The sequence below is a fragment of the Rhamphochromis sp. 'chilingali' genome, assembly GCF_963969265.1.
Source record: "Rhamphochromis sp. 'chilingali' genome assembly, chromosome: 15".
Classification (NCBI taxonomy): domain Eukaryota; kingdom Metazoa; phylum Chordata; class Actinopteri; order Cichliformes; family Cichlidae; genus Rhamphochromis; species Rhamphochromis sp. 'chilingali'.
In genome coordinates this window covers 17,571,461-17,585,704 of record NC_137942.1, presented here as the reverse complement: position 1 = coordinate 17,585,704, position 14,244 = coordinate 17,571,461, and the positions used below count along the sequence as shown (strand labels likewise).

At 37.9% G+C, this 14,244-nt stretch overlaps 1 protein-coding gene across 1 annotated transcript; it reads right to left on the bottom strand.

Moving 5' to 3' along the window:
- Positions 1 to 11,382: 11,382 nt before the first annotated feature.
- pvalb8 (parvalbumin 8) lies at positions 11,383 to 13,911 on the bottom strand. The gene is made up of 5 exons (XM_080904505.1): positions 13,822 to 13,911; positions 13,261 to 13,328; positions 12,573 to 12,705; positions 11,927 to 12,036; positions 11,383 to 11,644 (listed from the first exon to the last, which is right to left on the bottom strand). Exons 2-5 carry the CDS (start codon positions 13,319 to 13,321, stop codon positions 11,619 to 11,621), a joined length of 330 nt encoding a protein of 109 aa, XP_080760631.1. The 5' UTR covers positions 13,322 to 13,328; positions 13,822 to 13,911; the 3' UTR covers positions 11,383 to 11,618.
- Between the last annotated feature and the right edge of the window lie 333 nt (positions 13,912 to 14,244).

The window sequence follows — 14,244 nt, the reverse complement described above, 5'->3', positions numbered from 1 at the left end:
TTATAATCACTCCATAAAGAAAATATTTTAAAGGATTTTTCAACTACAGGCTTCAGCTGGTTTACTGCAAGGCCAGCCATAAATCTATACAAAACTTGCATGTATGTTAAAAAAAACAAACAAACAAAAAAAAGCAAAACACTTCCCTAGTAAAACGAAGAGAGTCCAAATTACAATTTTCATCACACATTCAAAATCTGATTGCTTTTGCTGACAAATGTGGTAATTCAATCTTCTTACCAGCTGCACATATTATTCCAGAGAGGCTGCACTGATTCACAATGGAAAACCGTTATTCTAATTTTCAATATCATTTTCACAGAACACATAATTATTCACATCCAAATTAAATCTCAGATATGAGAATTCATTAGATGGGTAAATCTTATTTGGGATATTGAAGCTCGTCTCTTTCACCTAAGGAGGGAGAGAGAGATATATACTTTCTTCTCAGCACTTTAACCTCTTCAACATTAAATTCCTCCATAATACTGTTCTTTCTAAGGAACTAGGATAGATTATAAGTCTGTTGGTATAATTACTATCACATAAGTCAGTTCCTGCTATGCAGAGCTTTCTCAGACCAGGGGAAAACTATTATTGTTGAACTCAAAGAGGGTTGTATGGCTTTAATTAGAGCAGAAATTTCTCACAGGACACCTCATGTTGCAACAGACTGAGCTACATGCAAAAATCCTTTTAGCTCTTTATTCATCTTTGTGCAAAGGTTTATTTGATTGTTTTGCCAAGTAGTGGATGCCTTTAATTTTGTGTTCTGTTAAGATGATCTCACACTGCTTCAATAATGCTCCAGAAAGGACAGTCAGGGACTGATAATGTTCCATTGTGTGGTTTAATTTTAATTGCTGAAAAATGAAACAGTTCCCAATCAGATGCTTTCCAGACGTATTACCTGGCCATGTTTTTATCGCCACTGTTTAATTTTACAGAAGTACAGTTTACTCCTCTTTGAAAATCTTGTTAAATACATCAATGTTTGTCATGTGTACAGAAAATGGTTCATAAACAGGCATTTACTCTGTTTATCACTGGGATAAGTAGAAGTCACAAATGACAAGATGTTTGACTGTTTGACATGATTGTATTAATCCTTTGAGAAACAGTTCTTTTGGCCAGTCTGCATTTATTTAAAACACTGTACCCATCCATATCAGAGAGCACAATACATCGGATATGTTCAAATGTCAGCTAAAAGATGGCTGAATGATAATCAGTTTTGTCACCATTGATTTAAAATTCTGTGGTGCACATTTTTCTGCGTGAATAATTCAGTCAGTGTTAAGTTGGCTTAACAAACAAACAAACAAACAAACAAACAAACAAACAAACAAACAAACAAACAAACAAACAAACAAACAAACAAACAAACAAACAAACAAACAAACAAAAACCAAAAAAAAACGGGTCAGGTACAAGGATTGGACCTAAAATGAGTGAAATGTCCAAAGAAAATACTTTGAAGGAGCTTCAGAAAGTATACTTGTAAAAAAAAATTACAAGAAATTCTGGCTCTTTGGAGACGAAATATGAAGAAATAATTAGTGGCTCAAGACTTTTGCATAGTTCTGAATACAAACAAAGGTGGTGATTAGAGGCAACAGTACCTGAAGAGTAGCTCTTCTTCTTCTACATCTAAGAGTTTTACATCAGCTGGGATTTCTTAATGTTTTTGAGTTGCATCATAGGCCCTTTCTGCATAGCCACCCACCATTCTTATTCTTTGCGTAATGCTTTCTGTACAGTTTTAACAAAAGTCCAAATGCTTTTAAATTTTCATGCTTTCTAAAGATCAGCTTCATTCTCTCTACTGATTCCCCACATTGATGCATATTTTGAAACATCCCCTCTTTTTCCCATCTCCCTTCGCCCCTCAAATCATATCTCTTCTTACATCTTTGTATTTTCTGCACAAGATACTGATTAGATTTAATGTTTGTGTTTCCCAAAAATGATAACAGTGTCTCGTGAAAACTGAACTCTTTAAGTGCATCGAGTTCTTAATCTGCTAATAAACATCTGTTCTTTCTTTTTGGATCCCCTGCTTCTTACCTCTTCTACTTTATTTTGTATCCCAGTAACTACTTCCATCTGTAGCCACTGAAAACTTCCTCAGTGTGCTGTGAAGACCATGTTTTCCTCAAATGTTGATGTTGAAGCAACGATGAATTATCAGACAGTATTTCAACAAGCTAAAAATGCTCCCGTTTTAGGTTTTGATAGACCTAGTGAGTTACTATAGGCCTGTATGAGTATTTTCCTTTCTCTTACTTCCACTATGAATTCGAATGTGACCAAATTCACTACAGATTGAAAACATCTGACGTTCTTTGAATCAATGCAGATGACTGGCAATCAATCCACTGTTGAACCTATTAGCTCTGTTTATATATTGTTTGACTCTGTGTATCATTTCTGTCTCCATCATTTCTTTACTTAGGTCTCATTTTATTGCTTAAATTGATGTTACAAAGTTCCAAGTATTTTCAAGCATCTCTACTGATGTTACATTGGTCAGATATTGCTTATTTAAGGTATTTGGTAATAAACATGACTATTATTCTAACCAAAATTGTTATTTAATCTTCTCAATAATCAGTAAATAATCTAGACTGTGCCACATCAGATTAAGTATATTAAATCCACTCGTTTTGATATGCAGTAGAGGGCGCCATGGTATAATTTCTCATAGAAGTTTACTGCAGGTGGTCAGTAGCCAACAGACTAGCTGCTCATAACGTTTTGACTCATTAGGCTACAGAAATATATGCTGCAGAAATATTGTTATATAGGATATTTCTCTTGTGTTTCTGTTGTCTGATCCTCTAATTTTCTAGGTTTATTGTGCTTTTTTCAGTATTCATAAGTCCTTATTCAAGATAGTTTACACACTTTTTTTTTTTGCAAGAGCAATGTGAAAAAGTATCTAAATCAGAGGATGGTTATACTAAGTAAAAAAAATGGGAGCAATGATTTATGCCAAACATTTCTTAACTTTTTAGCTTAAAAATGCATATTTAAAGCTAAAGCATCTATCTATCTATCTATCTATCTATCTATCTATCTATCTATCTATCTATCTATCTATCTATCTATCTATCTATCTATCTATCTATCTATCTATCTATCTATCTATCTATCTATCTATCTATGGTGTAAATTTAATTCATCATTACAGTGATTTTACAGAAAGTTGAATGTATTTCAAAAATATGGTAACATTCTGTTAACAGCAAAGCATTCTGCGATTTGCAGAAGAACGAGAGGATGAGGCTGGGTAGAAAAATTTCTGGGCATCTCTGCCCATTATGTAGGACTTACTGTAGGGGAGACCGGGGATAGTTGTAACGTGGGTCAGTTGTAACACTTCCAGTTTCTCCAATCAGGGCTAAGTTTCAAATGATGTGATTCATCCTGTACATGCCCAATTCAGTTCTGCTATCACATGTGAAAAATCAGCACATTTTGTCAAACACAGACAATTTAACATGAAAAAAAGTAATTTGTATGCCAAAAAGTAAGTTTTTCTACTTTATTTCAATTTGTAATAGCATTATCTGCTTTGCAGTTAAACTCATCAAACTTAAATGATGTTATTTGAATGTCTATGGGGATAAATTCTGTGTAAGTCTTTAGTGCTAATGTTTTAGCCGTTGGCTGTAATGTTGGCTAGTTCATGGCTATAGGAGTCTGGGTCAGTTGTAACAGCAACAGTCTGGGTTAGTTGTAACAATAATGCAGATGTTACAACTTACCACACTATTACTTTAACTTATATTAAACAAGTTGGGGCAACGACATCAGCAGAGAGAGGTTCACTGGTCGCTTTTGTATATGTGGTTAATGCCATTGGCAACACAATTCCTCCACTGTTTGTGTTCCCACACATACATTATGCAGACCACTGTGTCAGAGATGGACCAGTAGGAAGCACTGGTAGTGGAAATAAATCAGGATGGGTGCACGAAACAGATTTCCTCATCTTTCTGAAGCACTCTGCAAACCACACCAAGCCATGATAAAAAGTAATGGAATTGCGATGCTGGTGAACAACTACATTTTTTCAGCTTCATTGTTATGTTCAAAATTGGTGCAAGAGTTGTAGGTTATAATGCCCACTGAGCCAATGAGGCCAAACTCAAGGAAGACCAACCAAAATTAATGAAATATTCAGTTGCAGAAAATTCCATAATTTGTCTTTTTTGGGGGGTTGGAATATGTTCAAAAGCTAGATTTCTGCATTCTGTCACACACACACACAGCTACATAAATGGATGTAAGTGCATTCATGTGTTGAATAAACAAAGATTACATGTTAATGTTTTGTTAGTACCCTTATTTCATTGTGTTACATTTTACCCCAGGATATGTTACAACTAACCCAGACTATGGGGTTAATTGTAACATTTCACTCTTTGTGTTTGAGGCCATACCATGCAATGGGTAATTGTGCTGCAGAGAAAATAGCTGCACTATTTAATAGCAGAGACATGTAAATACTTTGCATTACATTTTGAATCCACTACCTTAAAAGAGCTCCAATTTACAGACAGAAATGTCAAAAATGTTACAACTATCCCCGGTCTCCCCTAATTCATTCATCTGCCTGTCCTTTCGCTATACCTCTTTGTTCTTTTAAACTCATTGTTGTTGATACTGCTACAGATCAGGACCTGGAGCTGGTGTGCTTTTCGTGTTAAGAAATGTATTGAAGAGATGCACTTTGAGACAAGTTTTTGATGTTTGCCATGTTTGTTTGTTTTTAAAATGTTGGTCACTCTCTCTATTTTGCTTCTTGAATTATTTTAGGGATCTAATGTTTCCTCACCAGTAGGATTGCAGCTGGCTTTGTTAGGGTTTTCCACTAATACACTGCATTTCCGTTGGAAATGCAATCATTGTTTTTAGGAAAACAATATTAAGACTGTTAATATGTCTGTAAATGTAAACATTATCTTTTAAATAAATGTCAACATTTAAAAAAATGCTACAACACATATGGGACACTTATAGACATGATGAGTATTAAGTATTTGTTATGTCAGCTACTACATTTTCACAAAATAATTTACTGGGGAAATTACACTATTACTGTAAAAATCTGTTGTAAACGTTACAGTAAAACTAGATATATACTGTAAAAGCACAGAATTACGGTAAAAATTGCCTAAAACAAACTCACTAAATGGATAGTGCAGAATTTAAACTATTATTTCTTTAAATGCTGTAACTAGAACATTGTACTGACAAAAATAAAAAATCCTCCTGTAAAATAAAATAGTATAAAACTGTCAAATAAATTATAGTATGGTGACTACATTTTGCAATATAGTCCTGGCAAAATGATAGGATTTTTACCGTTTTTCTTACAGACTATGTCTCTAGAAATCTTTAACTATTTGTTCAACATTTTTCATTTGTGAATATGTGAGTGCTATGTATTGTTTCCTTTTTTGTATGTGTCTCATTCGACACCAGGACCTTTGTAATCTCGGGCTAAAAAAACAAAAAACACCCCAGCTTTATTTCTACAGCATCAAACGTGTGACACCAATCAAAATCAATTTGCCAAGTCTAGCCAGTGTCATTCGATCTCAGGTGATCTTTTGCGTCAGTCAAACCTAGCAATACAATCCATTACCAGGAAGCAGTCGAGGAGCCCACGACATTGACGCACACCAAGCTTCTCCTTTGACTTGTCCCCTTGCAGTCACCTTCTTCACTGTCACCTCTCTGTCAGAGGAATCTTCTTAGTACTGTTTCACACATGAGCAGCATCCTTTCCTCTCCAGCCACTGCCCCCAGAGATGGTTAATGAAAAACAGCACGATTGAGTTTAATGTTGCAACTACTTGTTAATCCTGAATAATTCACTATTCACTGAAGTCTGACAACAGAGAGGGAAGAAGGGGTTGAGTGTTGAGGTGAAGGAGTGGGGTGGTGTTGATGCAAACCTGGCACTAATCCTGATGTAATAGTCAGATCTGATGGCCTATAAGACCTGAGCTCGAAATTGAGACTATAGTCTCTTCTTTTCAGAGGAGGAACTGAAACCTGACAGTTCACAGTGGTTTTTTAAGTCATGTTGAACAAGGGAGTCTGTCAGGCTGTAGATAGTATGAGATTAAGGTAGGTGCTATCATATACTTAGGCCCAGTCCTGCTGAGCAGCTGACAGTGTTAAACAACGAGGGAATGAAGAGTTGGCAATGATTGCTTTGAGATGCTTATAATAACAATTTATAAATGTAGTGCATGCTTCAGAATAGGGGTGCATTTAGGTCAAAGAACAAATTGATCATGTCATAGCATCAGTTCTCACATTAGGATACAGGATACATTTCAGTAAACTAAAGTTTAAAAACTCATGCTTGGTGGTCTTCCCCTCAAAAATCACATGAATTTAATTTAGTTTCACTCAGTGCTTTTCCCCATGGTTGTCCAGGTCCAAGCTGTGGTGAGTATGGCTGTGCGGAGAGGAGGATTTAACCAAGAATCACAGACTTTTAAAAGGACAAAATAATACAAAAGGATCAGCATATAAGCAATAATTTATGGGTGTATACAGTAAGCTGTAAAAAAGTATCCAAATTTCAGTTTCAGATGGAGACATAAGCACTGTCTGAGTTTCTGGATGTCTTTTTTTTTTTTTTTTTTTTGAAGCTGATTGGTATCTACTGACACTTACGGACGTTGCAATGTGTTTACTAACCAAACTCCTACGCACGAGCGTTCTTTATTGGGCCTCTAGGTTTGTCCTGGATCACAGTCGTCACCTTATCTCATTGTGCCTTCTTACTTGAAAAGGTCTGCAAAGTACCTGTCTACTTCTTCATGACAGCCATTAATCAGTCTGAGGATGCGTCAGCACATGCAACAGCTGCTCGGTGGTTTAAACAGGGTGTGGCTTTTAGTTCAAATTGCACACTTGCCTTATTCTAGCTAACAGACACACACCTTAAACTATATTTTAAATATGATTAACATAACTGCCAACCAGTTATGTCAACTGTGTATGGAAATAAATTCGAAGAAACCACCTTCCTCTAAAGAAGCCTCACAGAGACATCATGAGTAGAGGCTTAGAAATAATGCTTGTTGGGGAACAGAGGCAATGCTGTCATCCCCTGCATTATGGATAGAGTTCCTCCACAGAGCTCACAAAGCCCGTTCAGTCATCCTAACACGGCGGTTAAATCTTTTACGATGCACCTCTTTGCACAAACTATCAGGTAGCAACATCTCTGATACCTTCAAGTTCTAAAAGACTGGGGATGAGTCAAAAATGCGGACAATATTTTTCACAGCAGAAGCTGGACATCCTGAAGATATTTGCAGGGTTTAGTGTCTCTGGTTTGCCCAAGTACATCAGGTTGTTTTCAGTTGAAGATGGGGTGCACATTAAAGTTTCACACAGACTTAATAAGTAAGGTGAGCCTGACACTCCTTTCTTGATATGAGTTTTTGGTGACAATGAAGCGAGGGCATCAATTATTGAGGTGCCATACAGACAAGCAGGCTAAGCCTATGTGTCCATCCCAAAGGGCTAATCCAGGCATAATGCCAGGTACAGTAGTAGCAGACACGCAACGGTTTAAACAGCTAAAGTAACTTTGCTTGCTTACTTTATTTCATCTGGCAGTTATGTCATCTGATTTTGTTTGGTATCTTAATCTTAACGTGTCAGTGGCATGATCATTTCCAGGATTTTTTAAAATTATATCACATTAAAACTGTTTTATATCAAACAACATTTTTTACTATTTTTACTTTTACATAAGTAAAAGCCACAAGTTTAGCATAAAGAACATAAAGTACTCATTATACAAAATGTATATCACTTTAATGTTGCAGCTGGAGAAGGTTTTACTTACTTATATGCTTATATGGTTATATGCTACTTAGGTGCTTGTGGTCAGCTGCTTGTTAAAGCAAATATCTAATCACCCAATCACATGGGTTCAACTAAGTCCATTTAAGCATGTAGTCATGGACAAGACGACCTGCTGAAGTTCAAAGTGAGCATCAGAATGAGGAAGAAGGGTGATTTTAATTATTTGTATAGTGCCAGATGGGCTGGTGTGAGTATTTCAGAGACCACTAATCTGGGATTTTCCCAAATAGCTGTTTCAGAGTTTAAAGAGAATGGTCCAAAAAAAAAAAAGAAAGTATCCAGGTAGAAGCAGTTCTCTGGGTGAAAATGCCCTGTTGATGTCAGAGGAGACCAGACTGGTTCAAGGTGGAAGGGAGCAGTAACAAGTAACTACATCTTTAAGCCAAAGTATGCAACAAAGCATTTCTGAATGCTCAAGACTTGAAGCAGATGGGCTACATCAGCATAAGACCATACCAGGTGCCCCTCCCATCAGCTAAGAACAGGAAACTGAGGCAAGAATTTGGACAGGTTCACCAAAATTGGACAATAGTAGATCAGAAATATGTTGTCTGATCTTATGCACCCAATTTCTGCTGTGACATTCAGATGAAATAGTCATTTGGCATAGACAACATCAGTTTCATGTTGCTTTAAATTATATTTATTAGTTTGGTGTTTTGTGCTGTTTGCCCATCAACAGATCATGCAGCAAAAGGAGATTTAAATGTGTGTGCGATACATCTGAACATTAGTTTCAATGATAGTGCTGCCAAAAGAACATCAATCTGCTGCCGTTTGACATTTTTTCCTATTCTCCCCTCTCTCTCAGCAAAACACATCTCCATATTTTGCTTTTCATCCCTCTGCCCTTGAGTCCTCGTAATCTGCGTGTCACATTATCTTATAGTGCTGTCCCACACTAGCACATCCAGCAGTCAGCGTCTACCTGTTGGCTCACATTTCCTTCCTGTTTACCACTCGCAGCTCTTGACCTGCAGGGGTCACAGCTTTATTGTGTGTCCCTTGGCTTGTGTTACCTACTGGCTTCCCCAACCTTGTCCTGCAATCAGCCATCATAGTCTGCCCTCCATGCCACCCCCCGTCTGCAGAGATGAGAATTCAAATCTCATAACAGCAGCTAAGGGTAGCCTACATGATAATCTAATCAAGTGCTGTTGTGCTTGTACAGTGCTCGTGTCACAATACAGTATATCTGCTGATGTGTTTGCTTAACACACACAATTGTTCATTTATCCAGTTAAATTCCATATTGGAGTGATGTCAAGGTTATAGTTTTTTAAACTTTGCACAGTTTATAATACTTTTAAATGTTATGTTCAAAAATAAATTTAAAATGACCTTCTCCGATACAAAATTGTGAATAATCAGGCCCCGTCATGTCTTAAAGACCTCATAGGACAATATTATCCTATCAGAGCACTTCACTGTCAGGCTGCAGGAAAAGTTGTGGTTCCTATAGTTTTCAAAAGCCCATGTACTGTAGAGACATCCCCCAGTTTGGATTCAGGAGACAAACACCCTCTCTACTTTTGAAACTCATTTTTGATAAAGCTTATAGTTACGGGTAGATCAGATGACCTTGAACCCTCCCTTAGTTATGCCACAATAGACTTATGCTGCTGGGGGGCTTCTTAGAATGGGTTGGACATTTCTTCTTTACTCATCTGTTTTCACTCCCTGTGTGTTTATGCACCATTACTGCTTTCATTAGTTTATTATTAACATCTGGCTCGTTCTCACTTTTATCCTGTCTCTCTCTGCTCTCTTCTCTTTTCCCTCATCCCCAACCAGTCATAGCATTCTTCCTGTTAAAAGGGGGTTTTTCCTTACCACTGTTGCCAAGGGCTTCTTAATGTGGTTGTTGGTGTTTCTTTCTAATATTGTAGTGTTTTTACCGTACATCATTCATGAGGCTACAGTCGCGAGTTGACAGTATACAAACAAAGCTGTATAAAACTGAATTGAATCCAGTGGTTGATTTCTTATTTCCTTCATGTGTATCAGTCTAACCTTCAAATGTTTCCCTTTAGCACACCTTTACCTTTTTGTACTACACATATGCCAAAAAGTACTGCAGATTATCACATTTAATTCTGGACTTAACTATTTTGTTTATCTCGTTATGTTTTTTTCTTCTCTGCTCTGTACTGATTGGTCTTGCAAGTGTAGTTTTAAATTGCATGGCCTTTATTGGTTTATTCTGATACTGTGTTTATTCCTATTAAACTGTAAGTGTCCCTGACTTTAGAAGAACAGGTCTGTATGAGTCCAGTAGAGAAAGAAGGAATAAAAAGCATTTCGTCCCAAAAAAACCTGTGAATCAAGCATCTAAATGTGTGACTGCACGACTACATTTGTGACTGTGACATCAAGCTAATGCCAGAGTAGGCCCCATACTGTGGTTCGGAGTGGCAGGTGTCTGCTCTAATAGTCAGGTTCCTCCTGTAATATACACATAATTAAAATGATACTAATGCGGAAGCCCTGAAAAAAAATTGCTACTCTGTATTTTGGCGCCGCTAGCGGGCCGGAGAATAGTGAGGTGGCTGTTAGTTTTAATCCCCCAAATCCTATAAGTGCAGAGAATGAAAAATCAGTGTGCTATTTAAAGTCTTCAGGGTGTAGGGGTTGTGATGATGGTTGTAAGGTGGCCAGAGTTCTGTCTGAGAGCTTGGCAGGTTGTCCCACATCTAAAGTGACTATTCTCATTACCCATTGGCTTCAAATGAACGTGCACCAATTAATTTGTTTAGCAAATTTCTGTGCTTATTTAAAACTGGTTGTTTTCTTGCTATCTGTGTCTAATCTCTTGATTTTAGCTGATGTATCGCATATTATGTGCAGCATGTGCAGTGTTTTGTTTGCCTAGCCTGAGCAGCACCAAGGTGTAGCTGGGTTTATTTGCAAAGCTGAGGTCAGGTGTCACCCAATCCAACCACGGTGACACTCAGGTGGTCATCAAGGACACCTCTTCTGGTTTCTCCCTGTGTTAGCTCTATGGTTCTAAAACTCTCTCTCTCTGTGACACACACACACACACACACACACACACACACACACACACACACACACACACACACACACACACACACACACACACAAAACTACAGTGGTACTGTACATACAGTGTTTGTGTCAGTTCTCATATACCTGACACTGACACTGTCTGTCTCATTTACTGCTGTGATCAGGGTAAGTAAAGATTTAAAGGGCACCTCCAAACTGTAAATGAAATATTGTAAGTGGGTGTTTACGTGTGTTGTGTCCATACAGGTATGTGTATATGCAGTATAAATCCCCATACAATAAGAGTTAATTAGAGCTCTTCTTGTGCATGTAAAATATTTCAGTGCTTGAACTGCTGTTCTTGCAAATCTGCACTGTGACATCCCAAAGCAGAGGACATACTGAAACACACTGAGATCTGCACTTGTTTATAAATAATGAAAAGAAATGCATGACCTGGATTTATTCTTTTATTTTTCTCTGTAATTTGTTAATTTGCACATTTATTTGAACAATACAGCTTTAGACTCTATCTAGAAGAAAGCTACTTAAAAATAAGAGAAGAACATAGATATCTTTGGACCATTCAGGCTTCATCTAACTAGCGGGACAAAGGTTGACTACAGTAAAAGCCCCTGAAGCAGTTGGATAAGGATGGCAGGAGGAAAAATCTAGATGGAGTCATGGAATCCAGCTGCTTAGGACAAGACCATGGCTTGGAACTCTGTTGAGGAAAAACATGGATCAGTAAGATGTAGCTCAGTGTAACAAAAATATTATTTATATATATATATTAAAATATTATTTTCCGTGCAGCAACTATGGCAATCTTATACCAGAAGAGAGAAACAGTTTGATGGCACAGTTGTAATATCAAAGTTAACAGCTTGCAACTGACTCGAGTGTATAGCCAGTTATAAACCTAAAATCACAAATGTTCTAGAAAAACTGTGTGCAAGCATGCAAATTCAGGAATTATATGTCAAATAGGTATGAATTGCCTCACCATCTGCTCCAATCATACCGTCGCTATCATCATCAGCAGCACTCAGGAAAGCCTTGGTCTCCTTATCTGTCAGAACACGAGCCCCGGGACAAAACCTCTGGAGGAAAAACCTGGTAGGCACAAACAGGGACAAACACGATCCAAAGGTAGAGTCACTCCTCAATGACAAGTGGATAAAAGGCAAAGTAAGTGAAAATGTTGCTAATTTTAATGCAAGCGTAGGCCTATCACACCGGCTTCAGTCGTCAGCCTTAGATGCTGCTCTGTGTGGTATCCTGCAGCCACAGCACCCACACTTTAAGACCTACCTTATATTAACATTGTCTCGTTGTGCTTTAGGTTTGCTTTTTGCGTCTGTCTTTTACTGAGGGTTGGTAAAAATATGTGACTGCTGTGCTGCATTGTTCAACTTGAATATATTTCCCAGAATATTATAAATTGCTCTTCCAGCTTTCACGTCAGCCTTCCAAAGTCTGATAGATTAATGCTGAGGCGCATCCTCTTCTCTAAATCTCTCATATCTCTAAAAGAATAAGTGCACATGAATTTGATTTTGCTTTAAGGAAGCCAGTTGAACTGCTTCTTCTGTTAAATCCTGTCTGCACTAAAGGGGGGGAAAAAGTTTATGAACTCTCTTCTCACTCACTTGAGCTCTTCTTCCTCGATGAAGCCACTGGCATCGTTGTCCAGAATCCCAAAAACCTTCTTTATATCCTGAGGGCTCTTCTTGGTGAGGCCACATATCTGGAAAAACTTCTTAGCACAGAAGGAGTCTGGAGCTGGAGAAATAAATCACAGTGAGTTTGGTGGATGACTCCAAAGTCTGCCTTCCATTCATTAAACTGACTTAAACAGGTAAATACTAATATATGAATGAGTAATGTCAGGTATTTTTCAATAAACTGGTATTAAAGCAAAGTTGTTATAATACCTGCAAAGCCTCAGACTATTTATGTGACTTTAAATTACAGACACATGATAACATACAACCAACAAGGTATTATTAAGTATGATATAAAACACGTAATCTTCTTATTTAGGGTACACATCATGAAGAAAATCACCGTTTCAAATGTTGTATCTTTATTTTATTTTTTGGACGCTGGGAGGCCAGTTACTGGGATCTTTACCTTTTATATTTTATATATTTTCTGTGCATTTATGTCAAGACTTTTTATGTCTTCCATGGGCTTTACACATAGTTACTTGCACATATAAATATATATGTGTGTCCTTGTATTCTGTTTATGTTTTTATGTGTGTGTGCTTTTAAATGTAAATATATCAGGGGGAGAAAATCTCCATACTGTAAACATATTGGTGGAAAACGATACCTTGGCAGTCCTTGATAGCACTGTCGATGGCATCAGCAGAAAGGATAGATGAGAGCGACATTTTATTCCTGCAGGAGGAACAGCCATGGTGAATTATTAAGATTAAGCCAGGTGCAGTACAAACCTTCTAAGCTGACACTGACTGACAGACAGACTGGCAAAAGATGCCCAAGTGGAAACACTGTTACGGAGAAGTTACTGAAAAGTACGGCATGGAGTTAACGGAACAGCATCCTTACACAATGAAAGACTTCGATCTTAAAGAGTTGTAAAAAAAAAAGCCCGTAAAACTGCGATAGGTTTTCTCTTTGCGACCTTTTTAAGCCACTCAAGCAGCCTACCACAAATTAAAAATGATCAAATGAACGTTTCGCTTCTCGCTTTGCCCTTGTTTCCCCGCCACCTACGGCGAGAGTCAGTCACAACTTTTACGGACGCAATTATTTGCCCTGTCACTCAACTAGGCGACCACACAAAAATTTAAAAAAATTATCTCACACAAAACTTTTCAGTTTTTCTAAAAGCAGTTAACTTCCTGCCCGACTTGGCGCAGCAACTCACCGTGTTAAGGGGGTTCTCTCCCAGGTAGACGATCCAGCAGAGAGATGAGGTTATGTGGTGGCTGGTGTCCGTTAAGACGGATTTATATAGGTCTGATTGCCGTGACAATGGGGATTGCTTGGGTTACCCGTCTATGGATCAAATTCTAACTGCCCGCCCCTGATCCAGTTTCTCGGCTAACTAATTAACCTTTACTACTTATAACGCCCAGGCGCAGAGAGACCGGAACGTGAACGTCTGTAACGCCCTCGTAAATAGCATATTAATTTAAGAGCGCTTTCTTCCTCCCATCCTCCACTCCCTCCTTTTATCCCAGCGTCCCTCCTCTAACCTCCGGGATTATACAGTAAATGCTGCTTTTCTCCTTATCCTGCTGTTTCTGAGAGGGTCCCCATCCCACCCTCTCATGCACGTATCCTTTTA